General features: G+C 44.6%; 1 protein-coding gene across 1 annotated transcript; it reads left to right on the forward strand.

Annotated features, from left to right (window-relative positions):
* The first annotated feature begins 1,539 nt into the window (after positions 1 to 1,539).
* pkp3a (plakophilin 3a) lies at positions 1,540 to 22,288 on the forward strand. Its single transcript, XM_062546633.1, has 13 exons — positions 1,540 to 1,919; positions 6,881 to 7,011; positions 7,867 to 8,837; positions 9,971 to 10,097; positions 11,531 to 11,735; positions 13,941 to 14,115; positions 14,284 to 14,401; positions 14,738 to 14,902; positions 15,971 to 16,153; positions 16,646 to 16,799; positions 17,381 to 17,576; positions 18,552 to 18,639; positions 20,390 to 22,288. The coding sequence occupies exons 1-13, from the start codon at positions 1,703 to 1,705 to the stop codon at positions 20,429 to 20,431; spliced, it is 2,772 nt and encodes a 923-aa protein (XP_062402617.1). The 5' UTR covers positions 1,540 to 1,702; the 3' UTR covers positions 20,432 to 22,288.
* Positions 22,289 to 22,817: the final 529 nt, after the last annotated feature.

The following is a 22,817-nucleotide window of genomic DNA, read 5'->3' on the forward strand; positions in this document are numbered from 1 at the left end:
TGTGTGTGTGTGTGTGTGTGTGTGTGTGTGTGTGTGTGAGAGAGAGAGAGAGAGAGAGAGAGAGAGAGAGAGAGAGAGAGAGTGAGAGAGTGAGTAGCTACCTTCAGGCATGGGCAGGTACTCTCAATTTCATCAGGGAGTTGTCCTTGCCCATTGTATAAATACATTGCTCTGTATCTCATCTTGAAACATACACAACACTGAAACACAGACCGTTAAACCTTCATCTTCATCACTGGAGGACCATTGTCACCACAGCTATTACATGGTAAGTTTATGAATGTATTGTAGACTTTTGAAATTATTTTCGGGTTTTGTTTATTCAGGCTAGCATTACACATGATGGCACAATATGTTTTATGTAGCCTAATACACAAAGTTAATTAACTATTACAATAAGAAATAATTATCTTGATATTCTTTAACTAGCTTTAATTTAATTGTTGATGGAGGGTTCCTTGTAGGACTACCATTTTGGGGGGGATCTCTCTATTGCTTAGCCTAATATTTTCTTTATCTAATGCTTAAACAAGATTCAAGATTCAAGATTCAAGAAATGTAGCCTTTTGTTGCATAGCCAACAACCACTAGGCTGGAATTTAAACCTGGTAAACTCTGTGGCTGAGCAAAATGTGACATTTGTTGACGTTTGTTGTTGTTATTATAATACTATTATTATTCTTGATTAAAAACATACAGTACATCTACGGTATAATGTCAACGAACAGCAGCTTAAATGCGCCGACTGCTCACACCCTTCCGGTGTGTTGCTTCCGAGGTGTTGCTCTGCCCGCAGGTAAACACAGACGTTTCTATGCGCATCTCTGCGTCACTCGTCTCAGACATGTGTCATTCGCTGAACCACGCGTTCTCTTTTACGCAACCCCTGGTCTCTCGCGACTTAACACCTGTTTCAGCGGGCTATGCTGAAGACTTTGATGAACTCAGTATTGACTCAACTCAGCTGTTGACATGAACTGTCTGGCAGTTTCACTGCATTGCCCATTTAGCTAGGCTACCCCACTGGCAATCTAAACCAAATTCAACTATCGAGAAATTGTCCATATCTAATTCATGCCTATAGCCTATGCAGACAGTCGAATGTTTAAAGAAAATACTGAGGCTGACTTTCCTTTGGAGCAACAAGATACACAGTTGTTTGAATTTGAAGTTGTTGCAATCTGTTGCATCAAACCTTAGGCTACATTTTGCAATTTGAACAGTCAGAGCCCATAGGGTTTTTTTAGAGCAACACTGAAACAGAAAAGATGGCCAGTCTGAGTTAAGAATCGCACACTAAACTATAGCCTACATAAAGACTTCCGCGCCGGAGGCAAACATGTTGCTTTGTCATTTAAATAGTTGTCACTAAAATTGCACCGAGGCTCACGAATATGCAAAGTAAGTAAGCCTTACAGTCAGTGATAAGGCTACCTGCACCAGGTAAGGCTACTGCGAGTGACTCACCCCCAACTCCTCCCGACAACAGCTCCGCCCACAAGAAGCAGAACGCACAGAGGCACAGGCTCGCTGTCAGAACACACAGGGCGGTCTACCGTGTCTCAAGTGGAACTATCGAGCACTTAACACTGTAGTCTGAGCGAAAATAAAAAACGCATCAATAAAGTTTAACACTTTTTTCTTTAGAACTTCTATTTACGTTTGGAGCAACACCGCCATTCCGCGCGGTCCTTCCACGAGCATGGCTTCTGATGGTGCTTTTCTGTCCGCGTTACAGCCCAACACATCTGTCAGTACCTACGCACTCCCCTCGGAGATCCAGCTTGGTCATGGGAACTCACTTTCGGATGAAGCAGCAAGGGCAAAACGCGTTCAGCAGCAAGTAGCACTGCGTCTAGCAGAGAAGACCACCACTCTTCCCCGACAGAACGGCTCAGCCTCACAATACGCCACGTCAGGTGAGTGTATTTACCTGGTCTCTCCGCATCCGTTGACGAGCAGCGCCATTGTTGCTGTGAGCTTATTGTATGGTTTTGTATGAGCTCATATTCGGACATTTAGGTGTTAAACACAGCTATAAAGATACAGAGATGCAGTTAAGCTGGGTCGAAGAGTTCTGGGAGGAGTTTGAGTGACTTTGAAAGTACACCGACACTTCAATTCAGACCTGTGATGGTAACCTGAGGAGGCGGAAATGTAGTGCCCAGATATGTCCCGTAGCCCTGGAGCAATTTGATTTTGTTCTAACGAACAGTCGCATGTTATGACAACTGTTATAGAAAGCCTATTACCTATAGGTCTATATTGTATTCCTAACATGGAAGACATCGGGAGGGAATTAAACAATTACATAGTTGTGCCAAATTCTACTAGATGAAAAGCAAGGATTGAATGACCCCTTGTTTTGGTGTCTTGAGATTGTGCTATGATCTTGACCCGAATTCCTCCAGCAGTTTCTACGACAGTAGCGTAGTTTCAATTTTCACTCTCCCAGGACCTCCTCTCAACACACACACCTGCACACAAACACGCTCAAACACACACACACACACACACACACACACACACACACACACACACACACACACACACACACATGCTGCAGGCCTAAACAAGTGCACCCTGTCATGCTCAGAGCTTGGCTGGGAAGAGGGTAGTCAGAGGGGTGACGTCTCAGATTGGGATAGAGTTACAAGCTCGCTTAGTCAGCTTACAAATGAAGGGCTTTGTCAAAGGCCGCCACACAGGCTTGGCCCTTTAAACAACCCTCAGCTGAGTTTCTCTCGCTGTGGCACACACACACACACACACACACACACACACACACACACACACACACACACACACACAGTCCCCTTCAGTGACCATTAGTGGCCGTATAATCAGACCCCAAAGACACTCCCCTGATCTCAGGTTTAGGGTCCCTCACTCTTAGGAATTTCCATTTGGGCCTTTCCCTCACAACAAAGCCTTTGATCAAGCACAGATACACAAACACGCACACACAGAAAAACACAGAGGCAGACAGACTGACAGACACACACATGCACATGCATGCGAAACTCCATGTGTGTGTTCACTTGAGTGTGCCTACTGTATGTGCGAATTGATATAGAGGCAAGTTAGGGCAGTGTCTCAATGAAAGAAAAAAAAAACATGACTACTTGCTGAACACACTGGTTCTCTCTGATACGCCTCTTTTGTCACAAACAGCAGTTCTGCAAAGCTGTACAGTATTTCTCTGTTTCTGATAAAACAGTAGCAGAGACAATGGGGCTGGAATGGACATCCTTCCCCTAAAGGGATCTATACTCAGCTGTAGACATATCCCCAGTATTGAGCTACTGTATATTGTGGTGCCTATTACTACAGAGTGCATAGTATCTTCTCTGTCAAGTATCTGCATATTGCCGACTCACAGAGTGTAGCGTGTAATGGCCGCCCGGGCCTATTTGAATAGTGTGGTGGGGCCATGGCAGTAATCTAGAGATCAGGAGAATGGTAGTGTTACGTAATGCTAAAGTCCGTTTGGAAGCATGCGTATTGGTCAATGGTATTCACTTGCTCTGTTTGACTTACCTTAGAGACATTTCGCTCTGGAAATCAAACATATTCATAACAAATATAGTTTAATCTTTAAGTGTGTGTGTGTGTGTTTGTGTGTGTGTGTGTGTGTGTGTGTGTGTGTGTGTGTGTGTGTGTGTGTGTGTGTGTGTGTGTGTGTGTGTGTGTGTGTGTGTGTGTGTGTGTGTGTGTGTGCGTGCACGTTTGTTCTTGATATGGGAGGGGAGGGGTGTGGACTCTTCATGCTTGCCTTGCCTAAGGAAAAGCAACAGCAGACAGCAAAGCAGAACCAGTTTGTTAGGAACACTCCCCATGCCCCACCCTATACCTTGCTGTACACACACACACACACACACACACACACACACACACACACACACACACACACACACAGATACACACATGCACGCACACACACCACACATGTATTCGAATTCCAAATTCAGGATCAGAATTAATAGAAATAAAAGGAAATGGCAAAGAGTTAGAAAAAGTTAAAATAAGTTTGTCAAGTGCATTTGTGTTTGCTAATGTGCAGATGGTGGAAGTCAGTAGGTGGTTGTGTTGAGTTTCATGGACAGACTTCTTCATATTTAGCTAATGTATTTGTATATAGCCTACGTAAACATTCAAACAAACAAAAAACAAACACACCGCTCTAACTCTTCTACTCGTAATTTTACACCACATCATCTGTCACAGATGTTTTGACCTTCTGTTGCCTCTGTGATGCTGGATGTAGAATTGTTGTAAACATCAGCATACCAAGCAAGCCATACTGGTCTAGAGGAAATAAATCTCCTCCACCACACTGGCACTGAGAGAATTTCTGACGTGAGCGGATCACGCCTGACACTGACAATATTCCCCCGCCTCTGTTTCCCTTTTTCTGAGCCAGCTGGTACAACATGTGTTTGTTCCCTCATTTGAATGCCAGCGCACCGACCCCATCACCCACTCTCCCCCACCCTCCTCCCTTACTGGTCAAGCTGGTTGTTTGTTGGCACGTGTCCTGCTCAAAGACTTTGAATAGTGTCAAAGCAAATGACTTAGATAGGGAGTCTGCAGCTCAAGAGTCCCTCTCTGGCCCCAGCTCATGATGGCTTTGGCAATTATAACTGAAGGGGAAGCATACAGATATGACTAGCTGATCTGACATTTTGCCATTTTACCGTAATTCTATTCTGAAAGATTATCTACACATCATGCAATAGGGCTCGGGAACACGCCTTGCATTCTAGGAATATTGCCGCCATGTTGGTAGCGCACCGAGCGTAATATCCATTCATTCAAATGCAGAACACAAGAAGCAGAAATATAGTATTAGCGATTCTTTTCCTCTTGCGATCGTGGGTTGTGCTGTTACACCCCACTACACAGCAACATACGACCAAGAAGGCAAAAACTAAGTTACAGGAACCTACTAATAGGTGGGAGTAAATCCATAGCAATCCATAGTAAATTAAGGAGTGAGGCTGCCAATATGGCTGTGCCCGCGAAGTTTTCATGTCATGATCCCGAGCCCTATTGTATTGCCATATGTGCTGTCTAACAGCCATCATTGCACTCTGATTACCTGAAGGTGAAGCCATGGCAAAATTATCTGATTGTTGTATCTTAATGCCTTTCTGACAGATTACATACATGCTTTCATACATACAGTACATACAGTACGCTGTTGAATCAATGTGTATCTACAGTCAGCCTTATTTGTAGTCAAACATTCACCATTGCACTCTGATCCTTTAATATGTCTGGCTCCAACAAAGCTGCTGCTTTGGGGAAAATCAATACAAAATAGATAAAGGCTGGCAGAGGGATCTGTGCTGGATGGTAACATATGGTTATTGGTATCGTAGTTTATGAATTTATTGTGTGTTATTGATTAACTTAAACAACGTTTAAGTAAAATATAACATATGTCTACTGACACTTAATGTTAGACATGGTTGAGATTATTTTTAAAATCCTCAAAGCACACACTGATATCTTTAAAAAAAAAAAAAAAATGAATAAAGTGTATTATGTTCAGCTGTGAGACTGAGGTCAAGGATTAGTGTCAGTGTCTGCATACGCTCAGAGCAGCTTCGGTTAGCTCATAAAAATGCTCTCTCAGCTGCCCTGACAGACAGTGCTGATTAGTAGACCTGCCGTTAGTATGTGAAAAGCATCTGGAGCTTGTGAAAATTCAGGTGGGAATGTGGGCAGAAGCTCTGGAGTGCTCTGCCACCATGACGTGTGAGTGTGCACGCCACTGACCCGAGCATTCCTCTGACATGGCTTATCACACCAGCACATAAAAAGACTACTTTGTGGCCACCTCTCAATCCTCATCTCTCTGAAAACACACACACACACACACACACACACACACACACACACACACACATAGTCTTTCCTTCCTTCACTTTGTTTCCGTCTCTTTCTCTCTCTTTGTCATTGTTTTAATTGCGCTGAGTTTTTTTTTGGTGTTCTTTTTTTCATGTGGGTGTGTGTGTGCAATGTCAACATTGCGACATTCCATGGTGGAATCGCCAACAATGATACTTAGAACAGGCTCAGTAATGTCACTCAAGGTCCTCAACTTCTATGTTTTGCTCATTCCAAATGTATGTAATGTATCTAATAGATAGATAGATAGATAGATACTTTATTGATCCCCAAGGGGAAATTCAGTGTAAAAGTTCTTAATACACTTCATACCTTTTACTACACCATGGGTGCCTCTCATGCAGCGTTTATACGTCCTCCCTCACTCCTCGGGCCTCAATCCTCACTGATCTACATAAAGAAAGATAGAAGAAGGGATAGACTATCCCATTGTTGCCGCCCCATCATTCTTTATGTAGATCAGTGAGGATCGAGGCCCGAGGAGCGAGGGAGGACGTATAAACGCTGCATGAGAGGCACCTCATGTGTCATCATAATGCTTGAACATACCTATTAGTGTTGTTTTATACAATTGTTTAGAGGGCATTGGACTACAGTAGTGGTAATTCAGCATATGATAAGCTACTCTAGTTTGTTTTCAGCGATGTTAGTATGCTGCGTGTGGTAAGTGGTATCAGTTGCCAAATCAGCTCAGTTCACACGCTCAGTGGTACAGTATCTCTCTGCCATCTCTCTCTCTCTCTCTCTCTCTCTCTCGGTATGCATTCCTAGTATTACTTAACCTAGTGACAGAATGCCATCTCTCTCTCTCTCTCTCGGTATGCATTCCTAGTATTATTTAACCTAGTGACAGAATGCAGCCCCACCAGAGACGCTGTAAACCTCAAAGAAGCACGACAGTGTCCGACGGTACATTTCCTGTCTGATATGCTAATGTGTGTGTGTGTGTGTGTGTGTTTGATAGACTACGGAAGTTCATCTATGAAGTACCAGACAGTCAGCCCGGGGTTCAGCTCCCGCTCCTATGCCTACAGCAGCAGCGCCAGAGGTGGAGGAGGAGGTGGAGGAGGAGGTGGAGGAGGAGGAGTAGGAGTGGTAAGACCGAATATGACATGATCAGATCACAGGAACACATCTGGGGAATGTTGGAAAGGGCACTATCCCTTTTCCTAATCTAAGTGGAGAGTCTCAGAACATCATTGGTCACGTCAGTTATTCTCTGACCTTGAGAAGAAACATGTTTCACATAGTCAAGACATGGCAGCTGTACGCAAAGGAAACACTCTACCAAGAACTAACTCTAAATACCAAAGATATCATTTCAGTCCATGTATAATAATTAGATTTTCTATAATTGAATCAGATTGATTTTGGATTAAGTACATGTTTAATGTTATGTTGTCTTTAATTAATAATGATAATTTCTTTTTGTGTGTGTGTGTTTCATTTTAGTTTTATCCTTAGTGTTTGTGGGGCCAATGTTTTGCACCCATGTAATTTGACATAGCTTTGAGGTATTTCAGGCATACTGTCAAGTGTCATATAAACATCTGATTTGACAAATTGCTGGTTTATAATAATGTTCGAAGATTGCTAGCTGTTAAGCGAGAAGGAGCTTTGTGAGTCACTGGACTCATGCTGTCATAAGTGAGAGATTTCACATCAGCGCTCAAGTGGTTTCCATGGGAACCGAAAATACAAACAAAATTCATCATGAGACCCTGTCTGGAATGTTGTCTGGAAACTCACACACACACATATATATATATATATAATATATATTACTGTTGAGTTGAGTACAACTTTACCTGGAAACTCAAACTCAAATGTATGCATTATTTATATATTTATATTCATATTACCCAGTTGTCATGACAATAGCCCTAGGTGTTGAGATGGCCATTCCGCTGGTGTACAGTAGCATGCAACTCTTGTGCGCTCTCTCCTCAGGGCTCAGCACTGGCCCAGTACGCGGCCACCAGAGGCTACACCTCCCGCTCAGCCGTAGACGGAGGAAACCGCATGAAGATCAGCATGGGTGGAGGCGGCGGTGGCGGAGGGGCCCGAGCCAGCAGCATGTATTACCATGACGACATGCGCCTCGGGGGAGGAGGTGGCGGTGGCGGGTATCACACCTTGGGTGGCGGCGGTGGCGGCGGGTATCACACTATGGGCAGTGGTGGTGGCGGTGGCACGTATCAGAGCATCGGCGGTGGCGGTGGGTACCACACCATCAGCGGGTACCAGACATCAGGTGGTTTCCAAGGCGGCGGAGGAGGCGGTTACCAGGTTACCAGCGGCGGTGGATTCCAGGGTGGCGGTGGATTCCAGGGCGGCGGCGGCGGCGGCTACCAGCAGCAGATGAGCATGACGCGCTCCGTTAGCCGGGCAGCGCCGCCGCCCGACGTGGACTCCATCTCGCTGCGCTCCATGCGGCTGCAGCCCACGCCCGTGGCCTCCTGGGTGCAGGACGGCAGCGAGGGCAGCCTGGTGTCCGAGCAGCAGCACCCCTTCTACGCCGCCAACGGCATCTCCCAGATGGCCACCTCCTCCGCCGGCCAGATCCGCTCCACCACCACCACCAGCACCGTGCCCACCATGCGGCGCTCGCTGAGCGGCACGCTGGCGCGCTCCACGGCGGGCAGCGGCGGCATGATGGAGGAGAGCGTGGAGCGCCAGTACTCCTTCAAGGGCCCCGCCCACCGCACCATCAGCCGCATCAACCAGCGCAACAACACCAACCGCATGAGCATGGGCTCCACCGGCGGAGGCTCCGTCCACGGCTTCGTCATGGGCGGCTCCCAGGTCAACATGGGCGGGCGCATCAGCAGGGCCATGTCCACCAAGAGCATGCAGAGCGTGGGCAAGGGCCTGGACGTGTTCGACGGGGAGCTGAACGGCAGCATGAGCCACTTGGCAGGGTGAGCGCCGCGAGGACTGGTGCACGTGGAAACAACACTTGTACACACACACTCTTACTGAGACACACACACACACACACACACACACACACACACACACACACACACAGGCAGGGAGAGCACAAGGACTCGTGCACATGGAAACAACACTTGTACACACACACACAGTTACGGGACGGTTGCAAATATATATGTGTGTAGATATGCATGCACATCCTCCCATGTGATGCGCGCGCACACACACACACACACACACACACACACACACACACAGAGTTTTATTTGGATCCAGCTGGCCAAAGCAAGATATCAAAACTTAAGATCAAAGGTAGAATTATGGATGCCAACATTTGCAAATACACACACACACACATACGCACACACACACACACACACACACACACAACTCTCTGTGCTCAAAAAGCTTTACAGGTAGAAGAGTGGTACGTCTGACTCCTTATTCTAGCCTAGTTCAACCAGACTTCAGAATGCCTTCAAAATCCCCTGTGACAGTTATCCCTATCACAGAGCCATACGGCAAAAAGTGCAATTGATGTGTGTGTGTGTGTGTGTGTGTGTGTGTGTGTGTGTCTCAGTAAGTGAGTGTGTGTGTGTGTGTGTGTGTGTGTGTTTACAAGTTAAGTGGGGTAGAAAGTGGAAGAACTAGTTTGGGTGTGTCTGTGTCACACTCTGTTCACATGTGAGGCTGAGAGTGAGCGTTGTGAAATGGAGGGAAAGTATAGGCAGAGGGACTGAGAGTGCTATAGCACTTAGTCACACTGAATAAACTCACACACACACACACACACACACGCACACACACACACACACACACACACACACACACACATACACACACACACACACACACACACACACACACACACACACACTAGGAAATCCAGACACCCAAGAAATGCACAGAGCTAGAGAATAGCTCACACACACCCAGTATAATTAACCTGCAATTATGTGCATTATGTATAGAAAAGTGAATTTGCATCAGTTAAGAATTATAATGCCATCTAAAGGTTAAAGGGTTAACATTCATACAGACAAATGATACCATTGTTGACACTGATGACCAGCATGTTATGTCTGTCACCCTAACCCCCTCTCTTGAACCCAAACAGGCTCAACTCCCTGGACATGCCCACTGCCATTAACTACCTGGAGGAGACCACAGATCCTGCTCTTCAGATGTTGGGTGCTGCCTACATTCAGCACGAGTGTTACCACAACAGTGAGGCCAAGGCTGAGGTAAGCGCCTGCCTGCTAATGCCAGATGTTTTGATATGACCAGCGAAATACACACTTTCAAGTGCCCAGTTCCTATTGCTGACTTCCTGTGGTCAAATGGTGGTCCACACAATAGAACAACAGACAGTCCAGACTCTTTAGCAATGACAGTTCAGTTGTTAATTTATTCCGTAGTAAGTGATTATCAGAGTCGGAACAAGATTGTACGTGGTGTTCTAGTGACACTATCAGATCTTCAAAAAAGTAATTGTGTGCACATCCCACCTTCTGATGCAGGACAAATTAAACTTTTTACAGTGAAATATTGTGATGTCCACAACTGCTTTAAACTCCCATCTTTATTGTCAGAAAAAAAAGGATAGGCAACATTTCGACCCTACGATCAGATCTCACCAACCCATTTTACCAACCCCAAGATGTTTATCCTAATAATTAAAAAAATAACAACAAAACATTTTTTGTGTAATTTGAGTCTGTGACACGTGAAACTCATCCAATTATCCAGTGCACAGCACACCTGCCGTGCAGACAGAGTAAGGGTTTACCGGGTCACATTTCCTCTTGGCTTAGTATTCTCAGTACTGCAGGAATCAGTTGGGAAACCCCTGTCACTTACTCAGATGGTCCACGCAGACACAACCAGGAAGGGGGAAAAGCACCTAGACTGAAACGTATAGCATGTCATGCATAGCAGACCAGGTCGTGACTTGCCCTGCAGTGAGGCAAACAGCACAGTTAATCACAGGGTGTCATTAAAGAATTCTATCTGACTGACGTGCATATTCTCACCAAAGTTCCAGGTCTGTAGTCAAGTGTAGACAATGTCGTCTGTATCACCAGCAACTTTCCCTTTTACAACAATGCCCATAGCAGAGCATTCTTTAGGGCCCTTTTGTCTCAAATTAGATTCTATTGCTAATTATCTTTTTGTTTTTGTAGAGCTTAGTCTCTGTCTCGACGCCTCCATTCTTGGCTAAGGCCTGTGGCGACTGTGGTAGAGGAAGCATGTTTGTCACTTAGGAATGAGACGGAGGGTTGTGGCCTTAAGCGCAAGACCATGGCTCTCTGTCTCAAAGGTATCCTGGGCATGTGTGTGATTTATCTCCCCCTGTCGCCTGGGGCGTGTTGAGTAGGTCAGAGGGTGGGCATTAGTCCACCAACCAGGCCAGGCAGTTTCACCAACGCACCTGAGAGTGAGAGTGAGATTGTTTGTCATAAATTCTCACAACTGACAATTCTCCTTGTCTTTGCCTGTTTCTCTCTCTCTTTTTTTTACTTTGCTCTCTCTTTCTTTCTCTCTCTCTTTCTTTCTTTCTTTCTTTCCCTTTTTCTGTTTGTTATCCTCTGCGTTTCAATTCATCTCTCTCTCCCTCTATCTATCTGTCTGTCCATCTGTCCGTCCGTCCTGCCTCTGTGTCCGTGCCGTGTCTCAGGTGAACCAGATGGGTGGCATTCCCCTGCTGGTGAAGCTGTTCAACAGCGAGAGCGAGGAGGTGCAGCGCTACGCCACGGGGGCCATGCGCAACCTCATCTACGAGAGCATGGGCAACAAGGTGGCGCTGATCGAGGCCGGCGGCATCCCGGAACTCAGCGAGGCGCTCAAGCAGCATGACAACGAGCTCCGCAAGAACATCACCGGTGAGAACAACAAACGCAAACACAAACGGTCTGCCGCGGCGCTTCCCACGCATCGTTTCGGTTCCCACAAGTGCAGGCTTGGTTCTGCTCCAACGACTTGCCTTTAGTTTGGAAAGCAAATAAAGCCCTCTTCAACATTTAAGAGCGCAGCATTTGACTAAGTCCCATTTGGCCTTTCAGCTGCTTACCGTAATTTCCCAACGATTAGCCGTGGTTTATTCATTGATTTAGCAACATTTCTTCAGCTATGAGGTTAATACACGTGGGCAGTTAATATGGTATTAATATGGTTTTGTTTCTTTTAACTTGCGTAAATCACTGTCCTGCGGCTTATACACAATGCAGCTAAAACGCAGGAAATGACTGTATATATTCTGCTGTAGTTTGTTTCCTGGGTATAGTGCTGTAATCACCCAGACACCAGAGCACATCACTCCCAGTCCAGATCCAGTGACTCCACTCCACTCAGATCTCTCTGGGTCGTTCAGCAGGGCCCTGCCCACACTGTGGCCTGCCCAGAGTGCTTCTCATGTGGGCCGAGGCCGTCCCACTGAGACAGTGTCATGTCCTAACTCACTGCCATAACCGTTAATGTTTAACTGAGGGAAACCTCTGGAGAGAGAGAGAGAGGGGGGCGGGGACAGAGAGACTGTTTCCTGCGAGCGATGGCAGTTGTGGGTATCAGCAAGTAGCTGGATACTATGCTAAAGTGTGACTGTTACGTGAGCTACCCTACAGGGTGGGACAGGGAGGGGCAAGATAAAAAGACAGATGGATTCCCATGTCCCGAGTAATCCTTTAGGGTGTGGCGTTGAATGATTGATTATAACTATGGCTACAGTATGCTAGGTGCACCTTGGGGGGGAAAAATAGCTGTTGTAGACAAAGAAGTTGTCATGTCAGCAGAGTCAGGAGAGAGAATTTTGTGCGTATATATATATATATATATATGTGTGTGTGTGTGTGTGTGTGTGTGTGTGTGTGTGTGTGTGTGTGTGTGTGTGTGTGTGTGTGTGTGTGTGCGCGCTCTTTCTTAGCTTTGTGTGTGAGCGTCTGCCAAGGTGTGTTTTATGGCCTGAGCTGTCTCAACTTGTGCTACAGAAAGCCAAAGTTTGGCTGCCCTCACCCTCCATGAGACACACCCAAACCCGAGCCTGTTTTGACATCTTTTGGCAAAAGAGCGAGAGAGATTGGATTGAGACAAAGAGAGTTAATAGAGACCAAGTGAATTATCAGGGCATTTTTCTACTTTAGTAGTGTTTTTATAGTGTTATCATCTGACATTGACATGTTTGTTGACTATCATTGTTGTTACGCAATTGATGCCTCCATTTTGGCATATGGACTAGGGTTTCATGGGATAACCCAGGCATGTTGAAACAAACTGCACTGCACTGCATTGTGACCGTAAATTGAATTACTCACCACGCATCTCAACATGCCGAGACCAAGACTTCCTAAAGCACAATCCATTCAGGAAACCTCAAAGTGGAGCTACACCATAGTCATGGAAATGTGAGAGCCCCACCCAGAGATCACAGTACAGTTACAGCTATTTATTTATCAATTCGCATGGATCACTTACTCTAACACTGATGTACTAATCTAGCATTTTAATTGTCATTATTAAGTATTTTGGGATGGAGTGGTTTTAAGAGCTTGAGTCATGTCAGAATTTCCCCTGTGGGGATGAATAAAGTACCTATCTATCTATCTATCTATCTATCTGGTCATGCCACAGGGATTCAGAATTCCTTTTTTGCCTGCTTCTTTGATGTATTGAGAAACCTATGCCCTATAACGGCTATCTATCTACATTGACAACCACTGAAATGTGTCACTGAATGAATGACAATGCTAAGTTGCACACTTAAGAAAGGGAAAGGATGAACAGGTTTAGGATGTCTGGTGTCTGCTCTTCAAAGCACTGCAGCGTGACTCAGTATGTCTGTCTTTGCCCTCAGTCTTTCACACGCGTACATAGCCCACATGTGTGTGAGAACACAACACTAGAGCTGTAGGGCTGAATCAGTTCCAGACTATGTAGCTGTAGTGATGGGTGTCTGTGTAAATCACGGAAGATAAAGAAGAGTGTTTAAGGACTAGGTGTTCATGTGTGAACTCTGTCCTTGGAAGATAACCTCTGCATTCTCTGTCCCTGTATGCATCTGTGTGTGTGTGTGTGTGTGTGTGTGTGTGTTATAGGTATTCTGTGGAACCTTTCCTCCAAGGACAACCTGAAGGAGAAGTTAGCTAGAGAGACCCTGCCGGAACTGACCGCGCAGATTTTGGTGCCACTGTCAGGAGTGGACAACCCTGAGTTCATCGAGCAGAACGCCTCCGAGAAGGAGATCTTCTTCAACACCACAGGCTGCCTCAGGTACTGTAACAAGACACACACACACACACACACACACACACACACACACGCACACACACGCGCACACATGCACACACACACACACACACGCACACACGCACACACACACACACGCACACACGCACACACGCACATGCATTGTGTGTAATGATGTGCTCTGCTCGTCAGGAACATGAGCTCAGTGAATGAGAAGACCAGACAGCAGATGAGGGAGACCAGCGGGCTGGTGGATGCACTGGTGGGCTACATACAGAGCACCATGGAGGACAGCAGGGTGGAGGAGAAGGTGTGTGTGTGTGTGTGTGTGTGTGTGTGTGTGTGTGTGTGTGTGTGAAAGAGAGAGTCTGTGTCTGTGTGTGTGTGTCTGTGTAAGACATGTAAAAAACACACGTGTCTGTGTGTATTATCTCTTAATTACTCCATTTTGGGGTTTATATAAAATGCTTTATTTCTATCTCTTGTACGTGTTTTCGATAGATTCCGTGGCCCGTTCTGATCTCTACTACTGTTTCCCCCCATGTCTGTCTGTCTGTCTGTCTGTCTGTCTGTCTGTCTCTCTGTCTGTCTGTCTCTCTGTCTGTCTCTCTCTCTGTCTCTCTCTCTCTGTCTGTCTGTCTCTCAGGGTGTGGAGAACTCCATGTGCGTGCTCAGGAACCTCTCCTACCAGCTGTACTCTGAGATGCCCCCCTCTGCGCTGATGAGGCTGGAGGGCCCCTCCAGGGGCCAGGAGATCTCCACGGCCGAGGCCATGGGCTGCTACACCCCCCAGAGCAGGAAGGCCAAAAGCGTAAGCTGATACCCAATTTAAAAATAAATCTTCTGGATTTCTCTGGTCCATTTTCTTGTTTTTTTGCGTTGCTTTTCTAGAACTCACTATTTTTTTTAACATCAAAGGCTTCATTTTTCCGATTTGTTTTGCCATATTCCCTACTAAGATGTTGGAAGTGAGTAAATGTTAACGCCACTCAGTCCCCCCATGATTTTGGTTATTCACATTTTGATATTCTCTGGTCTGGGGTGTCATCTCCCTATCAAGGTTGTGTCAGGCGAAGTTTGTCATTTACAAAAAAGTGTGTGTTGCAGAGTGCTGTGGCACAACTGGCAACAGTGCTCATACCACACGTGGCCTGGGTCCAAGGGCCCATAGCGACCCGGTTTCAACTCTGACCCAGGTCATTTTCCGCTCCCACCCTAAAGTATGCTTTGAATAAAGGTGTGTTTTCCACCTGGATTAACTCGAGGCGTTTCACATTATTTAGTGCAGTGAATAGGCTACTTGATCTCTGAATCCGCTGTTTGACTGCAGGGGAATACAACTCAATTGAATTAGAGTAGCTCAGCATTCTGCTCAGCAAGTGTGCACATGTGTAATGCATGTGGTTGAGTTATCGCTGACAAGCTGCAGCTGCAGCCTATGATCTCTGTTTGATGTGTGTGTGCGTGTGTGTGTGTGTGTGTGTGTGTGTGTGCCAGCTCATTGTGTTAGTGTTTGGTAGCCTAGGCCATGAACATAGGTTGGCGGTCCGTGGACTTTGCATTGGGGGACTATATAAGACTAAGGCTAAGCAGCTAGTAAAATACTGTTCCATATCAGCAGTTATAGGAAGAATGTTTATTTGGAAGAGACGGTGTTTCCTATACCCTTGATCCTGTAAACACATGATAGATTGATGAACTGCTTTAGTCAGATTTGATTCCTAATGTAACTTGACATGTAAAGTGGAATCAAATAAAGTATATAAAATGTGTTTGTGTGTGTGTGTGTGTGTGTGTGTGTGTGTTTGCGTGCGTGCGTGCGTGCGTGTGTGTGTGTGAAAACATACGCCTTACCTTCCTCTCTCCATCCCAATCTCAGAAGCAGAACCCGGACAAGATGACCTTCACAGAGGTGGCCAAGGTGCCTAAGGGCATCGAGTGGCTGTGGCACCCCCAAGTGGTGGGGCTGTACAACGGCGTGATCCAGCGCTGTGAGATCAACACCACCTCGCGCGAGGCCGCCGCCGGGGCCCTGCAAAACATCACTGCTGGCGACAAACAGGTACAGTAAGCCCACAGTACACAGTGTGTGTGTATACTGTATGTGTGTGTGTGTGTGTGTGTGTGTGTGGGTGTGTGTGTGGGTGCATTTACTGTATGCATGTTGGCATTGCCAGCAGATGTTAAACCTTTTTATAGCCTGCAGTGTTAAGTTGATTTGTTAAAGTCATGATAGATTTGTTGCATGAATGAGTTTCTGAGCTGTACTGTACTTTGTAGCGTAATGTATCAGCATGTTTATGTATGTCTATGTGGGGCTTTAGTGGTTTGGTGTTGTCTGCCATTCTGATGACCTGGGTTCCATTCCTGGTCAACATGTTGTATGTCACTGTTGAAGAAGTTTGTAGGTTTAAATATGAACTGACAGGACTGTGTGTTGTTTTTGGGGTTGTTTGTTGTACAGACAAGAAGCCCCTGCAGCACTGTAGTGTGTGCAACATCTGTAATGATTCCTGTCTCTCTCTCTCTCTCCCTCTCTCTCTCGCTCTCTCAGTGGGCGTCCAAACTGAGCTGGGTTGCTCTCGAGCAGGAGAGGATGTTGCCTGTGGTCGCCGATCACCTGCGGACCACCAATGACCTGGAGCTGCGCTCTCTCACAGGCTTCCTCAGGAACCTGTCCCGCCACGCATACAACAAGAACGACATGGGTGAGCGAGCACCATCCCTCCACCTCTGAGCAGCTGAATCTAAACATAGTACAGCTACTCCCAAGCCATGCCCAACCCCTCCTTAGTCTTTACGCCTGACTTGTACATATGTTACATATTTTGGTAATACTTTATAATAACTACACACTATTAAGCATTGTATTAAGCATTTGTAAACTTTGATTAAATGTTTTGTTCCTTATTTGTAACACATTGTTCCATTGAACACAGCTATGAATTTGATCATAGTGAATAAGCTTATTGTATATCTAAAATATGTTGGAATATGTCCAGTATGTATGGAAACTGTTTTAATACACACACATAATTACATTACAAATGCTTAATAAATGTTTCATTGTGTGTACTTATTGTAAAGTGTTGCCCATATGTTGTGTTTCCACAGTGTATGTAGTAAACAGCATGCTATAGTTTGTAGTGTATGCTATATGCTGTATGCTATAGTGTATAATGCAAAGATTTTAGACCATAGCACTGTAGAATCTTTGTTAAGCAGTATACCAAACTTTATATTGATTATATATTGATTTTATATTTATTTTTCATTGTTTTCCTCCTAGCTACAAAGGTGGTCAACACTTTGGTATCCAAGCTTCCCGATGACGGGCAACAGAGAGAGCCGTCCAATGATGTGGTGGTCAACATCTGTGGAACGCTCAACAACCTGGTCATCAGCAGCGAGGTCGCGGCCAGGGACATCGCCTACTTTGACGGCCTTCCGAAGCTGATGGGCATCAAAACGTCCCATGACAACAGGTCAGTGACTGCCTCTGCACGCATCACACGTTTGTCCCATAGGATGATCCTTTTAAGCTCCCCGTATGGGAAGTATAGGTACAGGCGGATCAAAAGGCTATGGATAGCACACTGTGACTGCAGCATAGACTAGAACAACTCCCGGCATGTGTTTCAGTGGTGGTACTGTACTGGTTAAAGATCCAGGCTAGCGTGCAGTAGTCAGAGAAGTTGTGGGGTTTGATTCCAGGCTGTCACTGTCTTCCCTTGAGCACCCCTAAGTTGTGCAGAGGAGACTGGCCCTGCACTGATTGACGTCTGTAAGTCGCTTTGGATAAGAAACATTAGCCACTCAGAGAGCGCAGACCTCCGCCAAGCGAAAACATAACCGCCTCCTGGATCCAACCGGTGATACAGATCACTCCCAAAATGTAATCGTTTCTTCTTTGGATCATTTCAGACTTTCCCTGAAAATGTGATAGAAATCCATCCATAATTTTTTGAGTTATCTTGCAAACAAACAAATAGACAGACAAACAAACAAACAAACAAACAAACAGACAGACAGACAGACAAACAAATAAACCCTGATGAAAACATAACCTCTTTGGCGGAGGTAATGAATGAATAAAGGACTGAATGTTTCCTCTCTCGGTCATATGCATTGCTGCTGGTTATGGCACTCTGCCTAAACGAAGGCAGGTTAGTCCCGCTGCACTTGGTCCAGTTCTGGGCTCTTTGTGACACAGATGCCTCCCACGAAGATCACTTTTGCTTCCGCATGCTGGAGTCTCAGTGTCATGTGAATTTGAAGTTGAACTAATCACTACGTGGTTTTATTGGCTGAAAAGCCAATCGTGTTTGGCTGAAAAGTCTTTGATGTAAAGATACAAACTGTATGTTTTGATTGGTCTGTACACTTATTGCAAGGTGATCGAATGGATTTTGAACATATTAAATTGTTATCTTATTATCATATATTTTTTTGTCTTTCAGTTCTGCCAAGCAGAAATCAGCCAAAGCCGCAGCAACAGTCCTCTGCAACATGTTCCAGTACAAGAAACTACACAAGGAATACAAGAAGGTGAGTGTGGTTGAATGTACAGAAACCAGGAGTGTGAAAGAGTTTTCAGTTACTTGACAGGTTCATTCAACACATTCATTCAGCTGTCATGAACTGCACATGAAGCATTCATGACTGATTTATGAAACATGATTCAACATTCATACCAACACTTTCATGAATGTGGAAGATAAAACGACGAAAACGCTTCTCCAGCGTTTGTAAACATCTCATGAATATTTTATGAAGTATACTTAAAATGTCACTTTACTATACGAGTTGTGAAATATTCATCATACTGGGAAGTGAACTACTGACCATCTGTGGACCTCTGAATGGTTGGACATTCCTGTTTTATATATCTATATACAGTCATTGGCATAGACAATTATGCATTCTTCAGAGGTTACTATCATAAAATAAACAAATAGACAAACAAAAAACTAAATTCTCCTGCACAGGACTTCCCCGTTGACTAAGATGTGACATCAGGTTGGCTAAAACAAAAAAGACAGCAATTCTGCTTTGCGATTGTTGGACTTCTTATTTTGAAGTTTTTGATGTTTTGTCTTCCACATTCATGAAACAGTCATGAATGCCACATGTGCAGTTCATGACAGCTGTTATGAATGTGTTATGAATGAACCCGTCGAGTAAAGTGCTATCGAGTTTTTTTACTTTACTTCTCACTCTTTTGTGTCCTGCTCCCTGTTCTTCTCCATGTGCTCTCTGCAACCGTTTCAACCGGCTGACTTTAATAACAAAAATAGTGTTTCTCTTCACCGCGGATGTGTCACAATATTTGTGGCCACTGATTCAGTCATTTCCAACCAAGTATATTGTGGTCTTCCTGGTGGTTGTTTAATTTGTTTGAGACTGCGGGCAGAGTTGAACGCCGGAACTGCTGAACAAAAGAAAGTGTTAAATGAAAAGAAGCGAGGGGGTTGAAGTTGTCGACTGGACGCACGCACTTACAGTAACCCACCCCTTCCCAGAAAATCCAACTTCCAACGCCCCTGTTTTTTTCTCCATCTCTAGGCAGTGCTTTCCTCACACTGGTCTTGTCTGAGCATATTGTAGTTGTTGCATGTCGTTTCATGTGACTGTATACTTATTATGAGAATACTGTATGAACCCAGTGCAGCCGCCCTACCTTCAGGGTGTTTTCCATTTCACATTTTCAAATACCGTATATATACCCACAACACTCCTTCCTCCTTCTCTCTCTCTCTCTCTCTCTCTCTCTGATTTCCACACACACATAGACACACACACACGTACACACACTCAGAGGGTTGGGCAGGGTGGAGCAGGGTGGGGCAGGTTTTTGTGTGTTGTTGCTTGAACAGGTGTGGGCATGGCCTTGTCTTGAGGCTACTCCCACCACAGACTGCCGGTTTCTTGTCAGACGTGTCTCAACACAGTGAGAATGCTACACACTGACACACGTTCACACCCCAATTTTGAAGACAAACATTTTGCATGTGTCACCTACAGTAGACTCCACAGTACAGCTGAGAAAGTTCCCTTGCGCCTGGGGTACATCCCTCTCTCTCTCTCTCTCTCTCTCTCTCTCTCTTCCCCTCTCTCTCTCATTCTGGCTCTGTCTCTCTCACACATCTCACACCTCACACGCTCATACCTCACTTATGAGAGTATAAACATGATAAAGCCTCTTATCTTTCAGCCGTATGTTATCCAGGTCTATTGTTATGATGATGGTAATATATTGCATTAAGTTATGCTCATGGTGTTTGTCTTGGTGTTACAGAAAGGATATACGAGACAGGACTTTGCCGACCTGACCATCTGAGAAGCATCTACAACACTGGGTCATAACAGTGTGGGCACATGGACACCTTTTTGTAACTATGGGAACACTGGTTTCTGGGTGGAACTCTCTGACACGGGCTGTTGGCATGGGAATACACAGCCCAGCAATGTGTATTAAGATAACAGTATTCTATGCAATGTCATCCGACGACCTCTGGGGGCAGCCATTCAGCATCTACAGAGAAGAAGCACCTTAGAACTTTTTGCATCTCTTTGATGCGTCTCTTCCCAGGGAATTGAAAATATATCTATGCAAAGTTTACTGAGTCTGGTAACAGGGAGTTTATTGGGCTCTGCGCCTGAATTGTAAACATTCAAACCCATTCTCTACATCATGGGATGCTTTTGTACATAGTTTCTATTCCAATGAATAGAATATATAGTTAACTTTTTTTTACCTTCAAGTCAGCTTTAGCATTTTCAACTTCAAATATGTTATGTTTAAACTTGGTGATTTTGGGAAATGCACCAAAAAACTGGGGGTAATTATGACACAGGAGACAATTAAAGGAGTTATCTCCCGATGGCAACAGATAAAATGAAAACTTTGGACTTTTGAAAAAATTGCAAAAAAGTGTCAAATGGAATCCCTCTAACACCTCAAGCCTCAAGTCTCAACACCAGCCAAGGATTCCAGCCTTTCAGTTTAGATTGATTTACCTCCAGCTCTGGTGTTTAGCATTTGTTGTATCTCTAAGCACTACATTGGCTTTTGTAACACACACTTACAGTATATAAACTCACAATGCCTTCTGTTTGGTGTTCTACATGGTGTCTTAATGTCTTTGTTTCATTTGTATAGATATGGATATCTTATTAAGATGTGGTGAAAGACTTTATGTAATGCTATAGATTGTTCTCTCAACAAAGAACTGGCTTAAGGTTAGAATTATTTCCGTTTATGCTGGAATAAATCCATGGCAGAGTTGCCTATATGAACAGGGATTCTTGACTAACCATCTTCAGGTATCTGCAGGATGTAACACTGTCTGGTGTCTGTATAATCATGAGTTTATACAACTACAGTAACAGTGAGATTTTATTGATTGGATTTGTATGTTCTCATTTTTTAATGTTCCTATTTGCATATCATTGATCTTTTTTAAGTTCTTTGCTGTTTCATTTTTAGTCTGCCACCATGTATAATTTTGAGGAAAAAAATGCAATCCAATTAAGGATTGAAAATCATTAACTTTATATTTTTGTCATATTTTCTTCAGCAAGTTTTGTTTTTGTGCTGGTTTATGTTGCAGGTGTTTCATAAATTTGATTTCATATAGATCCAAATTGTATATATTTGCATAAATTGTATATTTATTTGCATACACTTGAATGTCAACAGTTTCTAGCTTTTGAATGTTTGTTGTTTCTAAATTGTCAAAAAAAATGCTGAAAGAAATCTGCTTGAGGGAAAATAAGGAAGTAAAATCACATTGCTCACAAGCTACTTTTGCACTTAATAATGTGTTAGGCGACTAGCATATAGCTAAGAGCGAGAGTTAGAGAGTTACAACTACACAACAATCTGTTCAGTCATGGACAGGAAAATAAGTTGTCAGACGCTAATGACATCTGTAAAGATTCCAAGAATATTATCATGTTATATGTCCATTAACTGCACTGAAGTCTGATCAGGCTTAAGGGGCCCTATAGGAAATGCTCCCAGCGACCTCACTGGCAGGGAACTCGGAGTCACTCACTGGCTCTTCTTTTGTCTGTGTCTTTAAATCCGGTCTGGAATGTTGTCAACAGATTCAGTGGCCATAAGCATACCTGCACATGTACATGCCTTAATAATGCACAAAGACCCAATAAAGAGAAACTAGTGGATAAAGAATGGCTTTACTGAACTTGACTTTGATACACAGATATACTAGTGTGCTTAATCTTTCTCTCTCTCTCTCTCTCTCTCTCTCTCTCTGTGTGTGTGTGTGTGTGTGTGTGTGTGTGTGAAAGAATGAGAGAGAGAGAGAGTGCAATAGAGAATGTGAAGTGTTTGGGACCTCGCCCTGTTTACATATTTGTTCTTGCTCAAACACGAACAATTGCCTGCATGTTCCTCTGCCAATAACAGCCCAGCATTGCCTTCCCAGCCAAATATGCAAACATGGCGCCGCCACCAGATAATTATGCTTCTGGCTGATGATTAACGGTCAGTGCTATCAATGAAGGTGTTTTATAATGTGGAATACTGTTGTGATGTACCTCTGTCGCCACACTGCGCCTATTGGGAATGGTAACGCAGTAGTGATTTTCAAAAAAGGTTTAAAGGTGTAGACTCATTAAGAGATATGTGACACCAACTTCCCTGTCTGAAGTTGAGTGTTTGAGGATCTGGGCTGCCATTTAACCCCCAGGGTGACTGT

This window comes from Sardina pilchardus, chromosome 10 (genome assembly GCF_963854185.1).
Source record: "Sardina pilchardus chromosome 10, fSarPil1.1, whole genome shotgun sequence".
In the NCBI taxonomy this organism is placed as follows: Eukaryota; Metazoa; Chordata; class Actinopteri; order Clupeiformes; family Clupeidae; genus Sardina; species Sardina pilchardus.